This window comes from Juglans regia, chromosome 14 (assembly GCF_001411555.2).
Source record: "Juglans regia cultivar Chandler chromosome 14, Walnut 2.0, whole genome shotgun sequence".
Classification (NCBI taxonomy): domain Eukaryota; kingdom Viridiplantae; phylum Streptophyta; class Magnoliopsida; order Fagales; family Juglandaceae; genus Juglans; species Juglans regia.
In genome coordinates, this window is record NC_049914.1 from 712,154 (window position 1) to 733,182 (window position 21,029).

Genomic DNA, 21,029 nt, shown 5'->3' on the forward strand with positions numbered 1-21,029 from the left:
TCCATCTGCATATATAATGCACAGAGAACCAGCTAAGATCGTTAATAGGCCTTTCATTATGCATCCGGAATGAATAACACCTACATACGTATTTCGATGTGGGCTTGGGCTTGGTTTTGTCTTGGGCTCTGTTTTGGAGATTTTTCCATTAGACAAATTCAACAGCAATTACAGTTGCAACTGTGGAGATTTTTCCATTACATTCGAGATTATACAACAAATCAATGACCATTTCATTTACGTGTTCACAGAGCAAGATTATTGCCGAATAATGAAAATCTAGAACATGTCTCGTGTCTGATTATTTTACAACTCGAGACTTTAGAAATAATTAATCTATGATTGAAATAATTTATTTTCATACAAGGCTTTAGAAAACGGTACGTGCAATTTCCTTGGATCATCACCGGGTAAAGTGCAGCACCTGCTTACTGCTTGTTTGTAAATGATATACATTCTTTTTCCAATTCTTCTCGCCAAAATACTTCTCATACAAGGTTTTAGAAATAACAAGTGCATCTCCTTTGGCCTTCACCGGGTAACGTTCTATGCCTGCTTGCCATTTGTTCGAAAACAAAATCCATTCTTCTCTCCATTCCTCCAACCTGAAGTTTTCATTTTCTTGCAAGCTTTTTATCAAGTAATGAAAATAGGTTGAAGCTCGTGGTAGATAGTAGCCTTCGAGTAGCCCACTCCAGAACTTGTTCGCTGATTAGAAGCAATCGTAATGCCATGTTACGAAAATTTGTGATGTATGATGGTCCCCGCTGGGGCATCCTGTAAAATAGGACCAAAATAGAAGGAAAGTAATATATGATGCAACATAAAGATTACCATAATCGTGAAGGCTGCTCTGCTTGGTTTTTGTGCTATCAAACCACATTGTGACTTGAGTTCTGGCATTCCACTCGTACTGAAGGAGAACACAAAAAAGTACATCCAATCAATCATAGATCATCTTTATCTGCCAAGTGTTCTGAACATGCTTAAATTACTGGACACGAGACCCATGCAAGAGAGAATGTCAACTGACTGATTGGCCAATATTCTTAATGTACTGCTAAACACGATTGAGCATGAGTGCTACAAAAAGATGCTTTTAACTTAACCGGATTTATGGAATCAGATATGGCCAAAGGAAAATGAGTAGCTGATCACAATCCTTGGAAGAAGGCTTCCTGAGGTTTACTAATATGTTTAAAACAGCGACGCATTGAGTCATGTCACTACCAACCATAGTCATATCATCAAACTAGGTAATATTCCAATGAAGATTATCTTTTCTCACCTGTCTCAACTCGTGACTATTCTTTGCCAGCTTGTTTGCACTTTCAAGCCAGGTTCCAAGTAAAAAATTATCATCAGAAGCAAGAAGTACATCAATATCCTTTATGAGCTGAACAAATTTTTGAATATGAAGACTTAAAGCATTTGCATCCTTCTGTTGAAAAGAAGTTACAGCATCCAAATATACTTGGTTTGCTAGCTTTGATAGTACTTGCCTCGTTAAGTCCACCAAATCATACCTGTCAAAATGACATGGATAGTTAGAAATTCTTTGCTTCATTCACTTTTTCTTCCAGTTAATTTTTATTTCCTAATTTGAATATCTATAGTCATGTAGGTAGATACTCACAAGATGGGCAAGGATAGTTAATTATTAATTACCACTCGTTCCATATATTATATGCATGTGGCATAATGTGCGTGTGTGTTACCTTTTCCAATTACCTATATGTAATGCTTCCAGCAAGATTATTTCCGGCATTAAGGAATAGGCGTAAGGCGTTGATCACCTTCTCAGTAGAATACCACAAATGTGCCTGAGGCAAAGCAGCGCTTGCATTTGATGGATCCCAATCAGGAAATTTGACTATGAAATCTCTGTTATGATCCTGCAAGATCAGTTACAATGTCATAAATAAGTATTAGACAAGATACCGTCTTAACTACAAGAGCCAAAAGTTATCAACACCCATTTTAGATGGTCTATGTGATTTGTTTATGTTGGAATGTAGAATAAAGCTCAATTACAGCAAACCTTCATCTCATCAAATGATACTCAAATGAACATGTCAGAAAAGACCAGCTCTCAAGTCTCAGGAACCTCAAAACTCAATGATACGTATACATTCACATCGTCAAATGATACTCCAAACGTTGGTACACAGCAACATTAGTATTTCTCTTTTTGTTTGAGTTTCTTAAATGCACACCATAAGCACAAACGCAAGAATCACTTACAAAGCTAACTATAGCAGCAGAGGAAAACTGACTACATTTTATTTTATACAAGTAAAATTGACTAAAAAATTTATCTGCACTCTTTCAGGATGCTGAAATTTAGGGGTGGCAATATATGATACGACCGGTAAACCCGACACCAATATGACACGAAATAAGCGGGTTTGAATCTGATATAAATGAGTTTGGGTAAAAGCAGGTTGAACCGATAAAACACGATTAATAAACAGGTCAATTGTGGGTTGTGATCAACCCGCAATCAAACTGTATAATACGAATAAACTCTATTTTCAAATTTTATAAATGTTTAGTTTTATATGCCTTTTTTTGTTGTTGGGATGTAATATTAATATTAGTATTTCACCACTTAATATCTCAAATTATTAGACCTTTTTTTGTTAATATGTAATTTTATTTTATGAAAAATATTAATTTTCTTATATATTATTGGTTTAAATATTGATATAACATATTTTATCATGAATCTAATTGTAATTGTGAATGATTTATATAGTTATCCTTGTATCATATATGAAATTATATTAATTGGGTTAAAGAATAAATATACGTGTAAACTCAACCCATTTATATGAGATAGGTTGATACGGGCTAAATGGGTTGCGTCCAGGTTAACCAAATAAAAGTTAATTATTAAACGTGTTAAGTGGGTCGGGTCGTGTCGTGTCACCAACTATTTATATGGGTCATGTTAGAGTTTTAGGATCTAATTTGTTTAATTAAATAGGTTATGTTCGGATTGACCCATATAGTCTAATAAGCATAACTTAACATGATACGAACACGACCCGCGAACATAAATTGCAACCCCTGCTGAAATTTCAAAACATTTATTCAAATAAGTGAGACATATCACCCTTGGATCGCTCCTTTTAAAACAGTTTCCAATTCATTTATTTCAATGAAATAGTTCTTTATGGGAGGAATTGGTGGGTCTAAATTCTTTATGGGATTTACCTTGGAATTTTTGTGGCGATTTCAACGTTGTTCGGTTCCCTAGTGAGAGGGCGGGGACATCTACTTCGACAAGAGCAATGGAAAACTTTTCAGAGTTGATTTTCGAGTTGAATCTCTTGGATCTTCCTTTGTTGTTGGGGTCTATACTTGGTCCAACAGTCGAGGATGGTCAAGGTTGGATAGATTTCTAGTATCCCCTTCGTGAGAGACGCACTTTCCGGATCTATGTCAGAAAAGGTTGTCACGAGTATGTTCTGATAATTTCCCAATTTTGCTAGATTGTAGTGGCATTCATGGGGGTAGGCGTCCATTCAAATTTGAGAATATGTGGCTGAAAGTTGATGAGTTTGTGGAGAAGGTAAGGGCCTGGTGGGAAGCTTATTCCTTTGATGGAACACCTAGTTTCATAGTGGCGGGCAAACTTAAAGCTCTAGAGGTTGACTTAAAGAAGTGGAATGAAGAAGTATTTCGACATACGGAAGTGCAAAAAAATACCCTTTGGGATGAGTTGCAAGTATTGGAGGGAGGAGAGGTGAATGAGGAATCTTTGTCAAGAAAGAATATGGTGGTAACCGAAATTGAGAAAGTGTTGTTGGAGGAAATATCTTGGAGGCAGAAATCAAGGGCACTTTGGTTGAAGGAGGGAGATAAAAGCACTAGTTATTTCACAAGGTGGCTAATTCTCATAGGCGCCGCAACACGATTGAAGTCCTTCATTCAGGCTCGAATGTGTTACAATCTCCCGAAGAGATTCAAGATCATATAGTGTAATACTATGAGGAGCTCCTAGTTGAAAAAGTTGAGTGGCGCCCCAAACTGGATGGTTTATTTTTTGACCAGCTTGATTCTGAGGTAGCAAGTTGGTTGGAGAGGCCGTTTGTCAAAGAGGAGGTGCATCTAATGGTGAGAGGCATGTGCAAAGATAAAGCCCCGGGTCCGGATGGTTTTTCCATGGCTTTATTTCAAGAATGTTGGGAGATAGTGAATGAGGAAGTGATGCAGATTTTCCATGATTTTCATTCTAACCTTAAGTTTGAAAAGTCCTTAGATGCTACTTTTATTGCTCTTATTCCAAAGATAGTTGGTGCCCATAATTTGAAAGACTTCCAGCCTATTAGCTTGGTAGGTGGGATCAACAAGATTATTTCAAAAGTGTTAGCTAACCGCATGAGTTTGGTGATGGACAAAATCATTTCCAAACCTCAAAATGCTTTCGTTCGGGGACGGCAAATTTTGGACTCCGTTTTGATAGCGAATGAATGTTTGGACAGCCGGTTAGGAGAAGGCATTCTGGGGGTCTTTTGCAAGTTAGACATGGAAAATGCCTATGATCATGTGTGTTGGGATTTTCTTTTTTATATGTTGAGAAGGTGTGGGTTTGGAAACAAGTGGTGCGAATGGATTAAACACTGTGTTTCAACCACTCGGTTTTTGGTTTTAGTTCATGGAAAATCTTGTGGTTTTTTTCAGTCTTCGAAGGGGTTTGCGACAAGGGGATCCATTATCACCTTTCCTCTTTGTTTTAGTAATGGAGGCTTTGAGCCGCATGATGGAGGTTTTGAGCCGCATGATGGAGGCTGCCATTAGGGGGGGATTTATTGCTGGTTTTTTGGTGGGCAACAACAGCAATGGTGTCAGTTCCATTTCTCACCTATTATTTGCGGATGATACGCTTATCCTCTGTGATGCAGTTAGTGACCAGATTCCAGCTCTAAGGGCAGTGTTGTTGTGTTTTGAAGGTGTTTCGGGATTTAAGGTAAACCTGGGAAAGTCGGAATTGGTACCGGTGGGGGTTGTGAGTAATATTGCTTCTCTAGCAGAGTTGTTGGATTGTAAAATTGCCTCACTTCCTATGAAATATCTTGGGCTCCCCTTGGGGGCGTCATTTAAAGCAAAGAACATTTGGGATGGGGTGGCAGAGAAGATTGAGAAAAGATTATCGGGGTGGAAATGGCTATATCTATCAAAAGGGAGGAGGTTAACACTTATTAAAAGTACTCTCTCCAACCTTCCTACTTACTATCTTTCCCTATTTCCATTGCCGGTTGGAGTGGCAGACCGTTTGGAAAAGTTGTTTACAGCTTTCTTGTGGGGTGGCATGGGGGAGGAAGTCAAATTTCACCTTGTTAGTTGGCAAAGGGTGTGCTGTCCGATTGCGAATGGGGGATTAGGGGTGTGAAATTTGAGCATTTTTAACAAGGCCCTTCTTGGTAAGTGGTTGTGAAGATATCAAATGGAAGGGAACTCGTTGCGGAGAGAGGTAATCGCACACAAGTATGGTAATGAGTGGGGGGGATGGTGTTCCAAGGAGGGTAGGGGGTCATATGGAGTAAGCTTATGGAAATTTATTAGAAAATGGTGGAACACCTTTGAAAAAAATATTAGGTTTGGAGGTGATGAAGCAAGACTCCGCTTTTGGTTTGATGCTTGGAGTGGGGAGAGGCCTCTTTCCATTGTTTTTCCAGTCGCTTTTAACATGGCTGGAAATCAGCAAGCGGCAGTCTCAGATTTGCTGTGTTGTGCCAATGGGAAGGTAATTTGGAATGTCACTTTTACTAGAAATGCTCAGGACTGGGAACTTGATGAGATGGCAGCCTTTTTTAGACACTTGTACTCAGCAAAGGTAGGAGGAAATGGGGGTGACTGTATGTTGTGGATTCACATGGGGAGAAACCAGTTTACTGTTCAATCTTTTTACAAGGTTTTGACAGTACAACAACCCACCTTTTTCCCGTGGAAGAGTATTTGGAAAGCACAAGCTCCATCTAAAGTTGCATTTTTCACTTGGACAACTGCGTTTGGAAAGATTTTGACGGTTGATAATTTAAGGAAGTGGGGTATGGTGGTCATGGAGTGGTGCTACATGTGCAAAAAGAATGGAGAATCGATAGATCATTTACTTTTACATTGTGAGATGGCAGGGAAATTATGGGATGGTATCCTTGATAGAGCAGGACTGAGTAGGGTAATGCCTAAGAGTGTGTTGGAAAGGAAGGAATGATACCTTCAACGTGGCATAACAAGGAGTGATAGAGCAGGACTGAGTTGGGTAATGCCTAGAGACTGCAGCGTGGCGTATGATACCTTTGTGCTTAATGTGGTGTTTATGGTCTGAAAGGAATGATAGGTGTTTTAGTAACAAGGAGCATACAGTGGGGGAAATCTGGAAATTTTTTGTATTCTCTCTTTTACAGTGGTTTTCTGCTATTGTATTGAAGGGTGGGAATGTCCATGAGTTTCTATCTTCTTTTCAGCTCACTAGAATGTAATTAGGTGTCTCACTTTGTATACTTCATGTATACTTAGGCTTTGCCTAGTTTCACTCTATTCAATAAAGCTACTTATTTACTTATAAAAAAAAAAAAATGAAATAGTTCTTTCTAGTTGGTTCTTTTTTTAAATTATGTTCAAGGGAAATAAAGAAAGAGAGATATTGTGTACGACAAGAAACATACTGCTATTCCATCTGTACAATTATAAATTGTGCCATAAAGAATTTCCCAGGCTGCCTCAACTTGATGAACAGCTTTACCATAGCGTCTGTAGGAATAGGACTTCAACCAGTCCTACAATAGTGACAAAGTTACAATCAGACGGTACAGCATTAAATTATCAGCAATCATAAAAAAATCCTCAAGGAAGCATCTTTTTCCTCATCTCAAACATTGCTTGCACTTTCTTATGTCTACACATCAGTGTGATATTAAAGAAAATTAGTGCCATCAAGCAGCTACATGATTCTTATTGGTGGTGAGGGGAGGGGGAGGGGGAGGGGTGTTGTGCAAAACACACAACAACAATGGCAAACAAATAAAAGCAATCAATGATCAAAATCACACGACACACAATTTACATGGTTCGGCAACATGCCTACGTCCACAGAGTTGCAGAAGTTTTATCAAGTCAGAAGAGATTACAATCACTTAATCTCAACTCACACTCTCTAGAGCTTTTTTCTCTCACAATATGCACTCACACTTTGCCTCTTTTATTCTCACTGAAAGCTGCTGAAAAATGTATACAATAAAGTCAAAATATGACATATATATAGAAACGGCACTGGAAACTCTAATCTGGCAAAAATCTGAGTCATTCGCCAAGCGGCGTGTCGAGCGCAGCTCAAGTGAACACTAGGGTTTGTGTCCTGCTCGAGCCCACTGTCACACGAGACTCGAGCGAAACTCACGGGTTGAACTTCGCTTGAGCGCTAGGTCAAGCGACAATTGAGCGAACTCTCTGTTTCTCGATTTTCTGCTCACAAACCAGGCTCCACATACAATCCAACAAGGGGGAGTGGGTAATCATGCATAAAGACAAATTTACAAAAACAGATCATACAAGAAGTGAAAGAAAAGTAAAATAAATCCTAGTGGTGATCACAAAACAGATCATACATGATCACAATTTTCTGCTTACTTCCTATCAACTTTAAGTGGTGAGATGGATGGTCTACAAACATGGTATTAGATATTGGCTAGTCTCTTTGGTCTTGTATTGAAATTTTGGCCTCTCGAATTTTGGTTATTTTTTTTGAAAGATCATTCAAGGTTCAAAATCTGATCGAGCCAAGAAGTGCCAAAGGATGTTGGTGGGTGGGATTTATAATGTACAATGTTGGGCCACTTCTTGACAGTTTAGCTTTTGGAATGATCCAATGTTATCCAATGTTACTATACATTCACAATCACAACTGATATAACCTGGAGGGTTATAGTGTCTCAGAGTAATAACCTATGGTTAAGAGAGAGGGGATCAGACGAGAATAGAAGATTTTCTAATAAGCATGCATACATCTGTCTTTAAAGAGTTCCTGCACCCTTCTGCACTTCAAGCCCTCAATAGATCCGACCAAAGAAACAAGCATTGAATAGCAGATAAAAAATTATAATTACCAGAACTTGAACTTTTTCACTGCGAAATGCCATTTCAGACATCAACTCATAAACCACTGGATTGTGCTCTATTCCTTCCATGCACATGCCAACGCCAACCTATTACAATAAGTTATTAGTCAGCCCACTCTAGCAAACTCACGAAACTATGGCAACAGAAGATAAAAGTACCAAGGTTTATAAATTTGTTTATAAATTTCACTTCCAATATTCTTTTACGTATATGTAAGTGCAGACAGTAATCAAGAGGATAAATATATTTTCTTTTTATAAGTAAGAAGATAAATAAAAATTCTCAGTCAGATAATCTGGTGCAAGTTTTTTTTTACAGTTATGAAGGATTTATTGATGGATAATCTGGTGTAAAAATAAATACAATTGAAATGCTCTTCCAAATATACCACAATATTCGGTAACACTAAAAAGTCCTGCAGTTTAGGCTTACAACTAATAAATACTTGAAAAATCATTTGATGCTTAAAATGGTAGAATATGTACACATAAGACAGTTGACATACCATGGTTGAATTTTTACTGTTGTGGGCATCAACTGGACCTGAGGAGATCGCATCCAAGATGCCATACATTTCAATATTTCCACCAAAGTTATGCAACATACACCTGATGGCCATTAAAGTGATCAATGAGTATACATATTTTCTGAAAAATTGAAAACTAGCTAGAGAAATACTAAAAAAGGAATTGAAATGTACTCATTATCATAGAAATTTCTTGAAGCTCAAGCGTATCCTCTGATAAAATATCAACTTACCAGACATAAGGAGTACCATAAAATTGAGACGAATATTCCCATATTGGTTTGACATCGGCAAATAGATCAAGAACTATCATTTTTCCATATGGAACAGAATGTAAAAGTGCCTGCAGATATTGAGAAGTTGAAATTTAATTATCAAAATTGAACAAAATAAAAAACAGTAAATGTGTGCAGCAAAAATTATTAGCAATTAGCTTATTAGTACAAACAGAAATCTTAAGAATATGAGTTGTACCATAAATACACAACGCTCAGAAATAAGAAGTTTGAATAAAAACTAAAGAAGTTGAGCAACAAATCTATCTCAGAAATGAAGGAGAATAGGATTGTTAGATACAATTACGTGATCATTGTATGAAAAACTAGTTGCTCTGACACCATACTTCAGATATAATATCAACACTTCAACATAGTGCCTTTTAAGAGGAAGGTTGTTCTCCTATTATTTACACTAAAACCCAAAACCCTCTTTACTCTGGTGCAGCCGCAAAAAAGCCATCCCTTCTATTCCATAATTAAGGTTTTATGTACATGCTTGTTCCTATTTTAGTCCCTCATGAAAGAGTTATACAACACTTGAGTATCAACGGTATTGTTTTTAATTTCTACGCCATACGGTCATACTTGGTCAAGTCAGAAGCTAGCAACATTCTTGAAGTAAATATTACTCTCTGAATTAATGTTAAACAACAGACAGTGCAAGTGCTTTCTTTTGGCATTCTCTCTTTCTATGTGAATGCCACAATCACAAATTTAGTCATGAATTTTTTTAATGGAATTAGACGAAATCATTTTTTTTATAAGTAAGATGAAAACTTCATGGAATTAGACAAAATCATAGCAGAGGACAGGATCATTAACTCTCATGATTACAGTCATGTAGCGCTTTCGTAGAGATTTGAGCCTAAGATTATGAATAAATGAAGAAACTACAAAAAAACTGCCATATGATGGAAATACCAAAGGCTACAGCCACTCTTTTATAGAAGGCCATATGGGTATGGGAGGGGGGATTTGCATAGCATTCTCATCTTCAGCATGCATGCATGAAGTGGCTGCTCTCAAGAATCAAACCAACTTGGATTTCATAGTTCATACAAATAATAGTATTTAATTACTTCCCACACAAGATGCCTCGCGACAGTGAATAGGTCACAAAACCTTTTATCTGCTGATGCCTTTCAAGTTGTTTAATCTTTGGAGAATAGGAATTAAAGCTGACATGGTATGACAACCAGACAAAGGTGTTGTTAATAAGATGAGAAATCTGTGAATAGTAGTGAAATGATTTGTGAATAGTAGTGAAATAGTTTGAGTTATGATGTTTTATTGGGTTTTGAGAAATGAGAGAAAGAATTGAATAAAAATATTATAAAGTTAAAATATTGTTAAAAATATTATTTTTAATATTATTTTTATTTTGAAATTTGAAAATGTTGAATTGTTTTTTGTATTTTGTTTGGAAGTTTGGGAAAGTTGTAATGATTAGGTAATAATTAGATGAAAAAGTTAAAGATTTGAAATTGAAAATTGTTTGTGTTTGAGTGATGTTTGGGAAGAAAATGAAATGGGATGGGACCTATTCCCAAACATCCCCTTAGCCTCTGGATAAACTATTAGAAAGGACAAGCAATTTGGATTTAGGAGACGGTGTAAGACCGGCCTGTGAGATGACAAATTACATGTAACAAATTATTAGAATCACATACAGTTTAGAAATAAAAAGAAATAATATATTAGCAGGTTATCCCTAATACTAATTTTTTTTTATAAGTAAAAATATTAGATATATATATATATATATATTAATAGAAGTAACCAAGTACACTAGATGTATACAAGAAAATCTCTAGCCCATTCTAGAGAGCTCCTAATGACCCAAAAAGCCAGCGAAAAATGACCCAAAATACATCAAGCCCGAGTTGGAATAAAACACACCTCCCCAACCCCAACCCATTGTTTCTCGTAGACTAATACTACACCCGAAACACCCTCTATGAGAAAGACGCTCTATGGAATAAAACACCCTTTAGTCTTCCCTCAACTTGAGCTATCACTCTTAGCGTCGTAGTTGATTGCACAAGAAAGACGCTTCAACTCCTTGCTTTTCTTAAAGTTTGATTTGGTATCACGCGAGTGGCTCGCCTCAATCGCAGTGAGTTGTGCTTTAAATTGGTCTTCACATCCTCCATGTGAGAGTCTCGCGATATGCTGAATCTCATTAACCTTTTACAAAACCCAATCCGATGATGATCCAGCTATACTGTTTAATGGAGGAAGAGATACCAAGGGGACAACATCTTCCCCCAACATAGTTCCCAACGACACCAACGACAAACCCTTATTCAAATCCTATGCCTCCTCAACAACGGTCTATTAAAATAATTTAACGCAGAACATCTTTATCACAACCTAGAAAAGGATACTGTTTTAGAATCTAATTCATCTTAGATAAATGCATATACCTTCATTTGAGGTGGCTTCCAAAAAGCAGAGTCTGTATAGAAGAGCCAACCCTGCCCATTTATAGACCTGTCAATTAGAAGCATTTCATGTATAATAGAATGTGAATGAGCACAATCACACAAACCCAAAGTTTGCACACTAAATTACGACTAGGGAAATTAATAATAAATGTCTTGACTATGTCTTGGATATGAATAATAACACTTTAACTAAATATAAATATAAAAAATAAATCTTCTCATTGATACAGAACGTCAAAGTGAGTTGCTACTAGTGTTTAAGAAATTGGAGCTAGGGTTTGTAAAAGAGTTGTGAATCAGTGAGAAGGGCCAGTCAAGAAGGAGCACCAACCTTCTCCAAATCTGCTTCAACAGCAGGAGAGACAACAAAACAAGAAATAGAGTGCTGACACATGAAAGGAAAAAACTCATTCGAATTGATGTTGAGCTTCTTTTCCTAGTTCCCAATGAGTGTAAGAGTGACACATTGACAGCATAAACATGTGCATCTCTAATGCTTATCCACATAATTTAGAGGGAAAGGTATAGGTGCAAGGAAAATTAAAGCTAAAGTTAGGGACTGCATCTATTTAAGAGACCTAATTTTACAAACGAGTTCTTTATTAAACTCGTTGTTAGGACAAATTATTCAACAAAGCAATTTGTGCAGACAGCATGATAGGAAAAGAATGCCATCATCATAGTTACTTGTCGTTCTAACCTTACAATATGACCGAAAATATGAAGGTCCATTCAAGGTTGATTTTATTTATTTAGTTTTTAAATTAATGCATTTTTTTTTAATTAACCCAACAACACCTAACAACAACAAGAAGAAAAAGAGCATAGATTACTGAACATGACAGAAACTTTATTGAAGAGTAACATGCCGTGTAACTTATTTGAATAAATAAAATAATGCTAATGACACATTTATCGTTTTAGTGCGTGGTTTAGTAGCTTGAGGACCTTACCTGCATTAACCACACGGCATCTTTGTCACCTTTGGACATTGCTTTGTAGACAGAAGCTCCAAGCAACGAGATATAGGTTGGATCATTTGTAGGTGGGGTATTCTCATTGAATGTATCACTGCATTAAACATGGTAATACACACTTCAATGACCTCCATTAGCAAGTATGCTATGAACAAAGCAAAAAAGGAAAGGGGAAAGAGTGATTATTAACTTATATGCTAGCATGACGATCACCCACATATTTAGGAAAATAAATGCAAAAAAACAACTATATCTCAACTGTTCAATGGAGCAAAGGAATGAAACAGGTTAATAACTCTAGAGCATAAGCAAAACAAAGATATTGATCTATAGAATAGGCCCTCGGGGAAACAGATCCAAATACAATTCATTAAAACATCGAAACCAAAACTGTTAATACTTATTCATCTATCAACATGATGTCAAGTAAACATATTGGAAATGTTGAAGTCCCATTAAAAGCATAGGCATTGGAAATATTGCATTTTAAATATAATATTGGTATTCATTTTTAAGCCAAAATAATCAGATTTTGAAGAAATGGAACAAAATAAAATAAAATAAATTTAGTCACGATAGTTGGTCTATCTCTTTCAATCAAAAGCTTAAGACGGCTATTCACATTTAGAAAAGCACATAGAAAAACACATGCCTGATCTTTGGCATAAAATATGACCATCAAAACAACTTGTTAATGCTGGATTGAATTTCTCGTGCTTGAACAAACCTACGTACTTATGAAAAGATGTCTTCCAATTTTTCTTAACAATCCTAAGATTGGTCACAAAATTTATTTGCAGGTTGTGGGTTTGCACTTTGCACTCGTGACAAAGTTCAGTAAAAGTGAGAATATTAAAGATACACAAGACATTAACTGGAAGAAATGTAATAAAAACTACAAATAAAATTGCTCCTTAAATTAGTAGAAGAAAAAAAAAAACAAGAGAATCAACTTAATGCAAAAAGGTAAAGTAACTTACAGAAACCGCATAGAATTATGTACCCAAACATGTTCAGAAATATTCTACTAAAAAATACAAGTGAGGGGATTACCAGTTGTAGATGTCTGTCACATCCCCATATTCTGTAATTAATACACATAAAATATGAATGTGCAAAGTTAGTCACTAAATCAGAAAGGAGAGGGAATTAAATTTGATACATAACAAATTATACACAAGCTTGAAATGGATATAACTTCCAAGACAAAGGAAACCATAGAGAAGAAAACTTTCTTCTTGAAAGGAGTTCCGATAATTTTTTCAGTAAACAAACAAAGCCCAAGTCTTACTGGCTCCATCTCACATTATTATTTGGTACCATGTATATCAGAGATGTCACATTAGTCCAATGACTATTCCAAGCCAAAAAATAAAAAATAAATAATGAAGATGAGAAATATCAAAGAAGTTTGCAGGAGGAAAAAACTTGCAAAACAAATTGAGGGAAGAGAAAAGGAAAGAGGAGATCTGCACAGATCTTTCCACATACGGAAAAGGATTTGGGAGGGCGAAGACTAAGCCCAATCCTCTAGCATGCTATGACTAAGCCCCCATCCTATAGCATAATGATCATACAGAATCACACATTCATTAATATTATGTCTAAAATCAAATAATTGAAAGATATAGAAAATCATGGCAAACTTTGTTAAAACTATGTCAGGAAGAATAGTGCTACTCCAAGTAAGCTATCAACAGACAAAAGGTGTACCTTCAACTTGTTGCCTAATAAAAGCCTCCCCAATTTCAACAAATAAAGGATCAGATGAATCAAGAAGGTAAGTACAGCACCAACGTGGATCAGCGTCAACAGAGTTCCTAATAGCAAGAAATGACAAACCTCAACATAAGACATAGTAAAACTTTTACACGCAATAAAAGAGAAACTCCAAAGGAGCTGGAAGACAGCTAGAAACCCAAATATATTTGTTTTTTGATAAGTTAACCAGAAACCCAAATATGATTTATCTTATTCATGTTATCTAATAGAAAGTAATTCAGATGTCAGGATTTATAGACACTAAGATTTATACAATGTTATGCAATGTGGGGCCCACAAAATATGACATGATAGGCTGAATTCTCATATCAAATAACAAGAAAATGGTATACCAGTTCCCAAGTCTTGTTATGTTTGCTGAAGGAAAGATCTTCTTCAAAGCTGCTGGAACGTTCCCTGAGAATGATGGCAGCACTGAAACAAAGAGGCATTGCCTTGGATGAGCCACACCATCAGATTGAGAGGGAAAAACTGGTTCACTTAAAGAATTTTTTTTTTTTTTTTTCGGTTTTTCACTTAAAGAAGATTTTTTTTCAAAAAAAAAAAATCTAATGCATATTTTGAAAAAGCAATTAAACCATGTATCAATTGATTATTTGGTCAAGCGTATGTTGACATACGATATGGATATGGATCTCAAAATACCTGGAGTCATGCCTAGTTCAAGCATGCGAGATAGTACCAGTTTCTGTAGAGCTAATTGTTGATCCAACCAATTTTGAGATAAAGGCCCACCCCACCTGTGATTAAATAAGTGTTAGGTTCTATAATCTTTTTTTATTGGCACCGGGTGTCCAGGAACAGTGTCCCGACTAATCCTGAGGGTGCACAAGCCCTCGGCAAGGAGTTTCCTGCAAGTGCACCTCGGGTAATTTAAGGGGAAAGTCCCCCAATCCGATGGCCCCTAGAGATTGTTTGCACCCAAGGGAATTTGAACCTTAGACCTAGGGGGAAGCATACCCTCAAGCCCAAGGCCTTTACCACTTGAGCCAACCCCTAGGGGTTTGTTAGGTTCTATAATCTGAAAGCAGATGATAAAGACAATAAGCAGCATAACATGTAACTTCTCTAGCAAAGATGTTCTTATGCATCTTACGATTACACAGATTTTTTTTCAATCAATTTTTTTTCAATCACCACAAAAAAATTCATCAATGAATCTTGTCTTTTTCTTCCACATTCTTTGCTAGCACTGTGACTTTGTAACATCATTTTTTTTTTTTTTGATAGGATGACTTTGTAACATCATTGCAATAAACACACAGCTTGTGGCTTATACAAATCTATGCTTTTATACATATTTTTTTGAATTTTTGGGCAAGAAATGCTAAGTATCAGTTGACCAGTACAGGCACAGGTCACCCAATAAATAGTGACTGACACTATTCCTAGCTGGCAGTCCTCTTGTCAAGCCTCAAATGACAACGGAGTTATTGCTGCACAGAAATGGCACCCAAATGAAGGGGAAAAAAATCAAAGATGCATTTGCAATAACAGCCCAAAAGTGCATTCTTCACAAATCACTATATTTCTCATTCATTAAGACAAACGATGCATAACACTTTTACCTACCCATGTAAATTTCCCATACGAGCCCAAGCAAGGAAAGCAGGCCCACCAAAGAAACCGTTCAAATCCTCCTTGCTAATATTAAAATCCTACATTAAAAAAAAAAAAAGACTAGTCAAATGGTACAAATCAGAAATACAGTCAAACTAAATATATGGAACCAAAAAAAATTCCAGCAAATCTAGATGCTTATGAAATTTTAAATATAGTGAAAAACAGTGGTATAAACTTACTAATCAATCAGTTACAGATATAGACACAGCTCAAAGAGAAGACACACTCCAACTTTTTTTTTGATAAGTGAGAAGTAACTTTATTGATGTGAATATAAATAGGCATAGTCCAAGTACATGGGGAGTATACAAAAGAAAACGCCTAAATACATTCTTTTTTTTTTTATAAGTAAAACAAGAATTTATTAATATACCAACTGTCGAATACAGAGAAAATGCCCTAATTATGTAGGCATATTAGAAACTAGGAAAACATGAAGGTCCATGCCATTAAAGTCTATTGCAATGGCCCAAGTACAAAGAGTCCTAAAGAAAAACATTTTAAGCTCCTCTAAAGTTCTCTCTTTGTCCTCAAATGTCCTCTCATTGCGCTCTTGCCATAGACACCACATAATACAAATGGGGATCATCTTCCAAACTGTTTTGATTTGTCTCACCCCACGAATCGAAGCCCAGCAAGCCAATACCTCCAAAACTGTTTGCGGCATAACCCACATTAACTCCATCTTTTTAAACACCTCGTCCCAACGTCCTAAATACATTCTAAGAGCTCTAAATTAAAGATAAGAAATAGAAGACACACTCCATATCCATGTATTCATTGAATGAAATAGGCGAAGCCTATGTACACAGAAAGTATACAAAAGAAACACCTAATTACATTCTAAGATCCTGAAAAGAAAAGAAAAACTCATGAACAATCCCTCCATTAAGTCCAACTTATCCACATTACATGGAAACAAATTCTTCCAGAAACAAATTTCTGCACATGCTATACCGTTAAATGTCAGACTTGTACTTTCATAAAAGATTCTTTTGTTTTTTCCAAAAAAGGATTCATCCAAGTAACTTTCTTCCTACAAATTCAATCTACAAAATTTTCCGAAAGATAAAGCTAAGAGGTAATACTTAGAAGTTAAAACCTTTTTATCGATACTATTTTCACTGGTTGTTGAAACCACCTGCCACTTCGTTATCCAGTTGTATTTTACAAAACACAACTTTGAGCTCTATGCACAACTAGTGTTGAATAATGTAGGTATCAACATCCCACCTTTTTTATTATGACATAATTCAGTAACTTAATACTCTTAATTATCCAGATGTGAGTTGCTATAGAGGGAGAGACTTATAATGTATTTAATTGTTCACCATGAAAACTTTCTGCCAAATGGCTTCTTGGCCTGTGAATGCTAAAGGTAGGTTAACACCATGAAGAGCCATCCAATCTATCTCTTTCTCCCATCTTTTCCAATCCCACCAAACATAGGAATCTGAAAAAAAAAAAGTAAATTACTTATGGTTTCCTCCACAGCAAGCATTAGCCATGGTAAAAAAATGTTCATCTCAAGCAAGACCAAAAAAGTGTACATCTTTTTTTTTTTTTTTTATCAGTCCAAAAAAGTGTACATTTAATCTTTCTGATTTATAAAAATGTAAAATTTCTTCAATAATGTACTAATCTCTCATCTACTTTTAGGTTCTTTTCCCTCTCAGTTAGCTAGAGCCACAGAATAGCAACATGTAGTTACTACGAAGTCTGGGTAGAAGTGAAAAGAGAAAAACAAAGATTCAGTACTCACAACTAGATGCAACAACGTTTTGGTAATAGTTCCATGGGACAGGTCGCTGAATTAGCACTCCCTCATCTTTTATAAGAGGCAGTGATCCTGGCTTGGGGATGGAAGCTATCTGAATGCCACCAGTCCTGTCCCACGAAACATGAGCACCACACCAATACTTTAAGTACCAGTAGAGGCCAGATGCAATTTCAACTGCTGTGGTTCCTTTAATCCTGAAAGAGAAATACAAGATTTAAAATCAAAGAAAATAAACATCTTTCGTTCTCTTATTTTACTTCTTTTTTCATTTTTTTTTGGGGGAAGGGGGGGATCTTTCGGCTGTAGCTATCCCTTAAATGGGAAAACTACACAAGTAGATCCTTAACAAAAGATAACAGACCTTATACAGCAATATATTTGGGCAATCAAGTCCCAAAAAAATTGTACTGAGATTGGAAACTGAAAAAGAAAAAACATACGACTACAATTTTTAGCAAGGAACAAATTCAACGTACACTATCTCTGGCCCATTCTTGCTTAAGGGGTTGTAATTGCTTATCAAAAAGCAACTTTGTCCACCGCAAACATCCTGAGATTTGAGATTATAACTGTCAGCAAAATCATTTTAAGATGAAATCAAACTAACGAATACAGTCCTCACAAACACAAACAGCATATAAAGATATGATGATAATTTGCCAAGGAAGTACTTATGGACAGTCATGGATTAGAACAGGAAGCAGTCTATAGAAGACCAAGTCACTGCTGTTTCAAAGAAAAATGGGCATCTACAATTAAAGAGCCTAAGATAAAATCTTTCTAATACATTCTGGACTCTCAGAGAGGATTGAGTGGTAGTCCACTAATTGCAACAGTATGAAATAAGGTTCCTTCTTGCCTCATATGGTGTATTTGGAAGGAAATGAATGATTGAAGTTTTGAGGAGCGTGAACGGACAATGGAGGAGCTTAACGTTCTTTTTTTTTTATAGGTAAACGATAGTATAAATAAGAATAGGCATAGCCCAACTACACAAGAAGTTATACTAGAGGTAAGGCCTATCTAAGTTGCTGTAAAAGAAACAAGAAAATCATGTACATTTAGGCCATTAAAATCTACAGCTATAGCCCAAAGAAGTAAGGTACGGAAAAATAAAGCTCAAAGCTCCTCTAAGGTCTGCTCCTTATCTTCGAATGTCCGCTCGTTACGCTCTCGCCCTATACACCACATAATGCAGCTAGGAACCATCTTCCACACAGCTTTGATTTGTGGAACTCCCTCCGGTATTACCCAACTAGCCAATAATTCCACCACTGTAGCAGGCATCGCCCAGTTTAACCCTATACGACTGAACACTTCGCTCCACACGGCACTAGCTGTCTCACAATGTAACAGAAGATGCTCCACTATCTCCCCAACTTTCTTGCACATACAATACCAATCAGGAATAATTATCCTACGCTTTCGTAAATTGTCGGGAGTCAATATCTTACCCAGGGCCGCTGTCCAAGTGAAGAAGAGTGCCTTGGGGGGTACCTTATTCCTCCACAGTTTTCTCTAAGGGAAATGAGTATTTGGAAGTACGGTAAGGGACTTATAGAAGGAACACATCGAGAAGATACCCTTATCTGCTGGTGTCCACCACAACTTATCACCACACCTTCCATTCGGCTTCGTAGTATACACTAAACTGAAAAAAGCCTCGAAACTGTCTAGTTCCCAGTCTTGGGCTGCTCTATTAAAGAATATATTCCAATGGATTTGGTCCCCTGAACGAACCATGAGGTTGCTACCGAAGCTTCTTGGTCACGTGCCACTCGGAAAACCAAAGGGAACGAGTCCATGAGTGCCTCTTCCCCACATCAAATGTCCCTCCAAAACTTTATACGAGTACCCTCCCCCACCCTAGTAAATTTAGTATACGAGTCCATGAGCGCCTCTTCCAAATACTTTATAAGAGTATTTGGAAGGAAATGAATGATTGAAGTTTTGGGGAGCGTGAAAGGACAATGGAGGAGCTTAACGTTCTTCTTCAATACTCTTCTCCTTTGGACAGCTTCTATAGACTTAAATGGGCTCAATTTCCACAGTTTTCTTGTATTGTTTTCACTTTCTAACCAGGTTTCTTTCTTGCATATATCATATGCGCTTGAATTGCATCTTTTCGCTTTTTAATGAAATTCTTATTATTCATAAAAAAAAGTCCTCCAAATTTTCTAAATAGACGGAAAGAGAAATATATTGTACCATTTCTTTGGGGTCAAGGAAAAACTCTCTCCTATCTATCCACAGAGCAGCATTGTGCGTGGTAAAAAATTAAATAAAGTAGAAGAACCAAATAAGACCGCTTTAACCGCTGATAAACGGTCTAAAATTAAATAATTTAACTTTCTCCTCTTTTCTTATCTCTTCCAAGCAATTAAACCGAAAGCCCAAAAAATTCGAGGACGCCCAAATGCAAAGGCAGCAATTAAACCTTGCACGAGAAACATCGTTCACCTATCAAATTCCTTTTTTTCCCTATCTTTTCCCAACGCACAAAAGAAGCATATAAGCATACAACATCAGCTAAGAATACTGCAATTGAAGAGCACCCAGTTGAAATAAAGTAATGACTAAGTAGTAAATACGCTAAAACACGAGATAGGGTAGAAAAAGATCGAAAAATGACAGTACATTGGAGACAATCTTGAACTCGAAGCTAGACGCATAGCCCGGAAGCAATCTCTCGAGAACAGCTTTAGCTGCAGCTTCTTGAACCGAAGGAGATGGTCGCTTTGAGTCCAGTCGTTGAACCAAAGCTTGAATAGCATCTTCTGGTTCTGATAAAGCTATTGGTAGCAGTGTGACGGTGAGAATCAAGACGAGAAACAGGGAGTTTAAGTTAGACATGATGCAGTTTCTGTCTTGGGAGGATGCGGCATGTGGAATCTCGGGCTCAGACGCTCGGTAGCTCGCTTTTGTGAAGTCCATCGCGTCTACCGGTAAAAGCATTCCACAGTATGCCTGATTAAAACCGCTTATTAAAGAAAATAAAACGGTTTTTTTATTTTATTTTATTTATTTATACATTGGGGTAAAGGGCTCGAATCTATAATCTCTATTTTATTTTGTAAAATGATATCAATACTATTATTTACCTATGAATTATAGTAGAAAATAAAATAAAGATTGTTGATGCAAATTTCAGTATGTCTGCGATGTATCCTAACCATATGTATCAAATCAGTATGCAAATTTGAGAAACTCAATGGGATACCGATGCTTAAGTTAGTGACGAGTTAAGCTAATGAACCTATGAATTAATGGTACTAATAGGCTATTTATAAAGGTTGAAGTGACTCAATGTGGCAAGACTATAGGTACAATTCTTGGTGCCTAATGTGTCAAATTGTACCAATTTTATTTAGAAAGATAAAGTTGTAACTTTCTCTTTATTTTGTATCTAATGGTCAAAGAAGTGATCACGTGCCTTCATCTATCTTTATAACTCTAAATCTTTTGTTGTAGTCTATCGGCTAGCACATCTCC

General features: G+C 36.5%; 1 protein-coding gene across 2 annotated transcripts; it reads right to left on the reverse strand.

The window, feature by feature from the left end:
* Nucleotides 1-168: 168 nt before the first annotated feature.
* On the reverse strand, nucleotides 169-20,507 carry LOC109019505 (alpha-N-acetylglucosaminidase-like). 2 transcript variants are annotated; one of them, XM_019001793.2, is made up of 19 exons: nucleotides 20,175-20,507; nucleotides 18,014-18,087; nucleotides 17,520-17,731; nucleotides 17,089-17,210; nucleotides 15,707-15,792; nucleotides 14,780-14,874; nucleotides 14,467-14,548; nucleotides 14,066-14,172; nucleotides 13,406-13,436; nucleotides 12,329-12,446; nucleotides 11,355-11,405; nucleotides 8,884-8,993; nucleotides 8,630-8,732; nucleotides 8,112-8,210; nucleotides 6,675-6,785; nucleotides 1,732-1,895; nucleotides 1,289-1,526; nucleotides 835-913; nucleotides 169-708 (listed from the first exon to the last, which is right to left on the reverse strand). In XM_019001793.2, exons 1-19 carry the CDS (start codon nucleotides 20,490-20,492, stop codon nucleotides 404-406), a joined length of 2,505 nt encoding a protein of 834 aa, XP_018857338.1. In that variant the 5' UTR covers nucleotides 20,493-20,507; the 3' UTR covers nucleotides 169-403. The 2 variants fall into 2 exon arrangements, with proteins under 2 accessions (XP_018857338.1, XP_018857340.1); XM_019001795.2 differs by lacking the exons at nucleotides 169-708; nucleotides 835-913 and having other exon boundaries at nucleotides 1,439-1,526; nucleotides 1,719-1,895.
* Between the last annotated feature and the right edge of the window lie 522 nt (nucleotides 20,508-21,029).

Coding starts and splice junctions, on each gene's coding strand:
- LOC109019505 (XM_019001793.2), bottom strand. CDS start 20,492: ATGCTTTTACCGGTAGACGCGATGGACTTCACAAAAGCGAGCTACCGA. Junction 14,549..14,779: donor TGAACTAGGCATGACTCCAG/GTATTTTGAGAT, acceptor TCTTTGTTTCAG/TGCTGCCATCATTCTCAGGG. Junction 1,896..6,674: donor ATTGTACAGATGGAATAGCA/GTATGTTTCTTG, acceptor CTGATCTTGCAG/GATCATAACAGAGATTTCAT.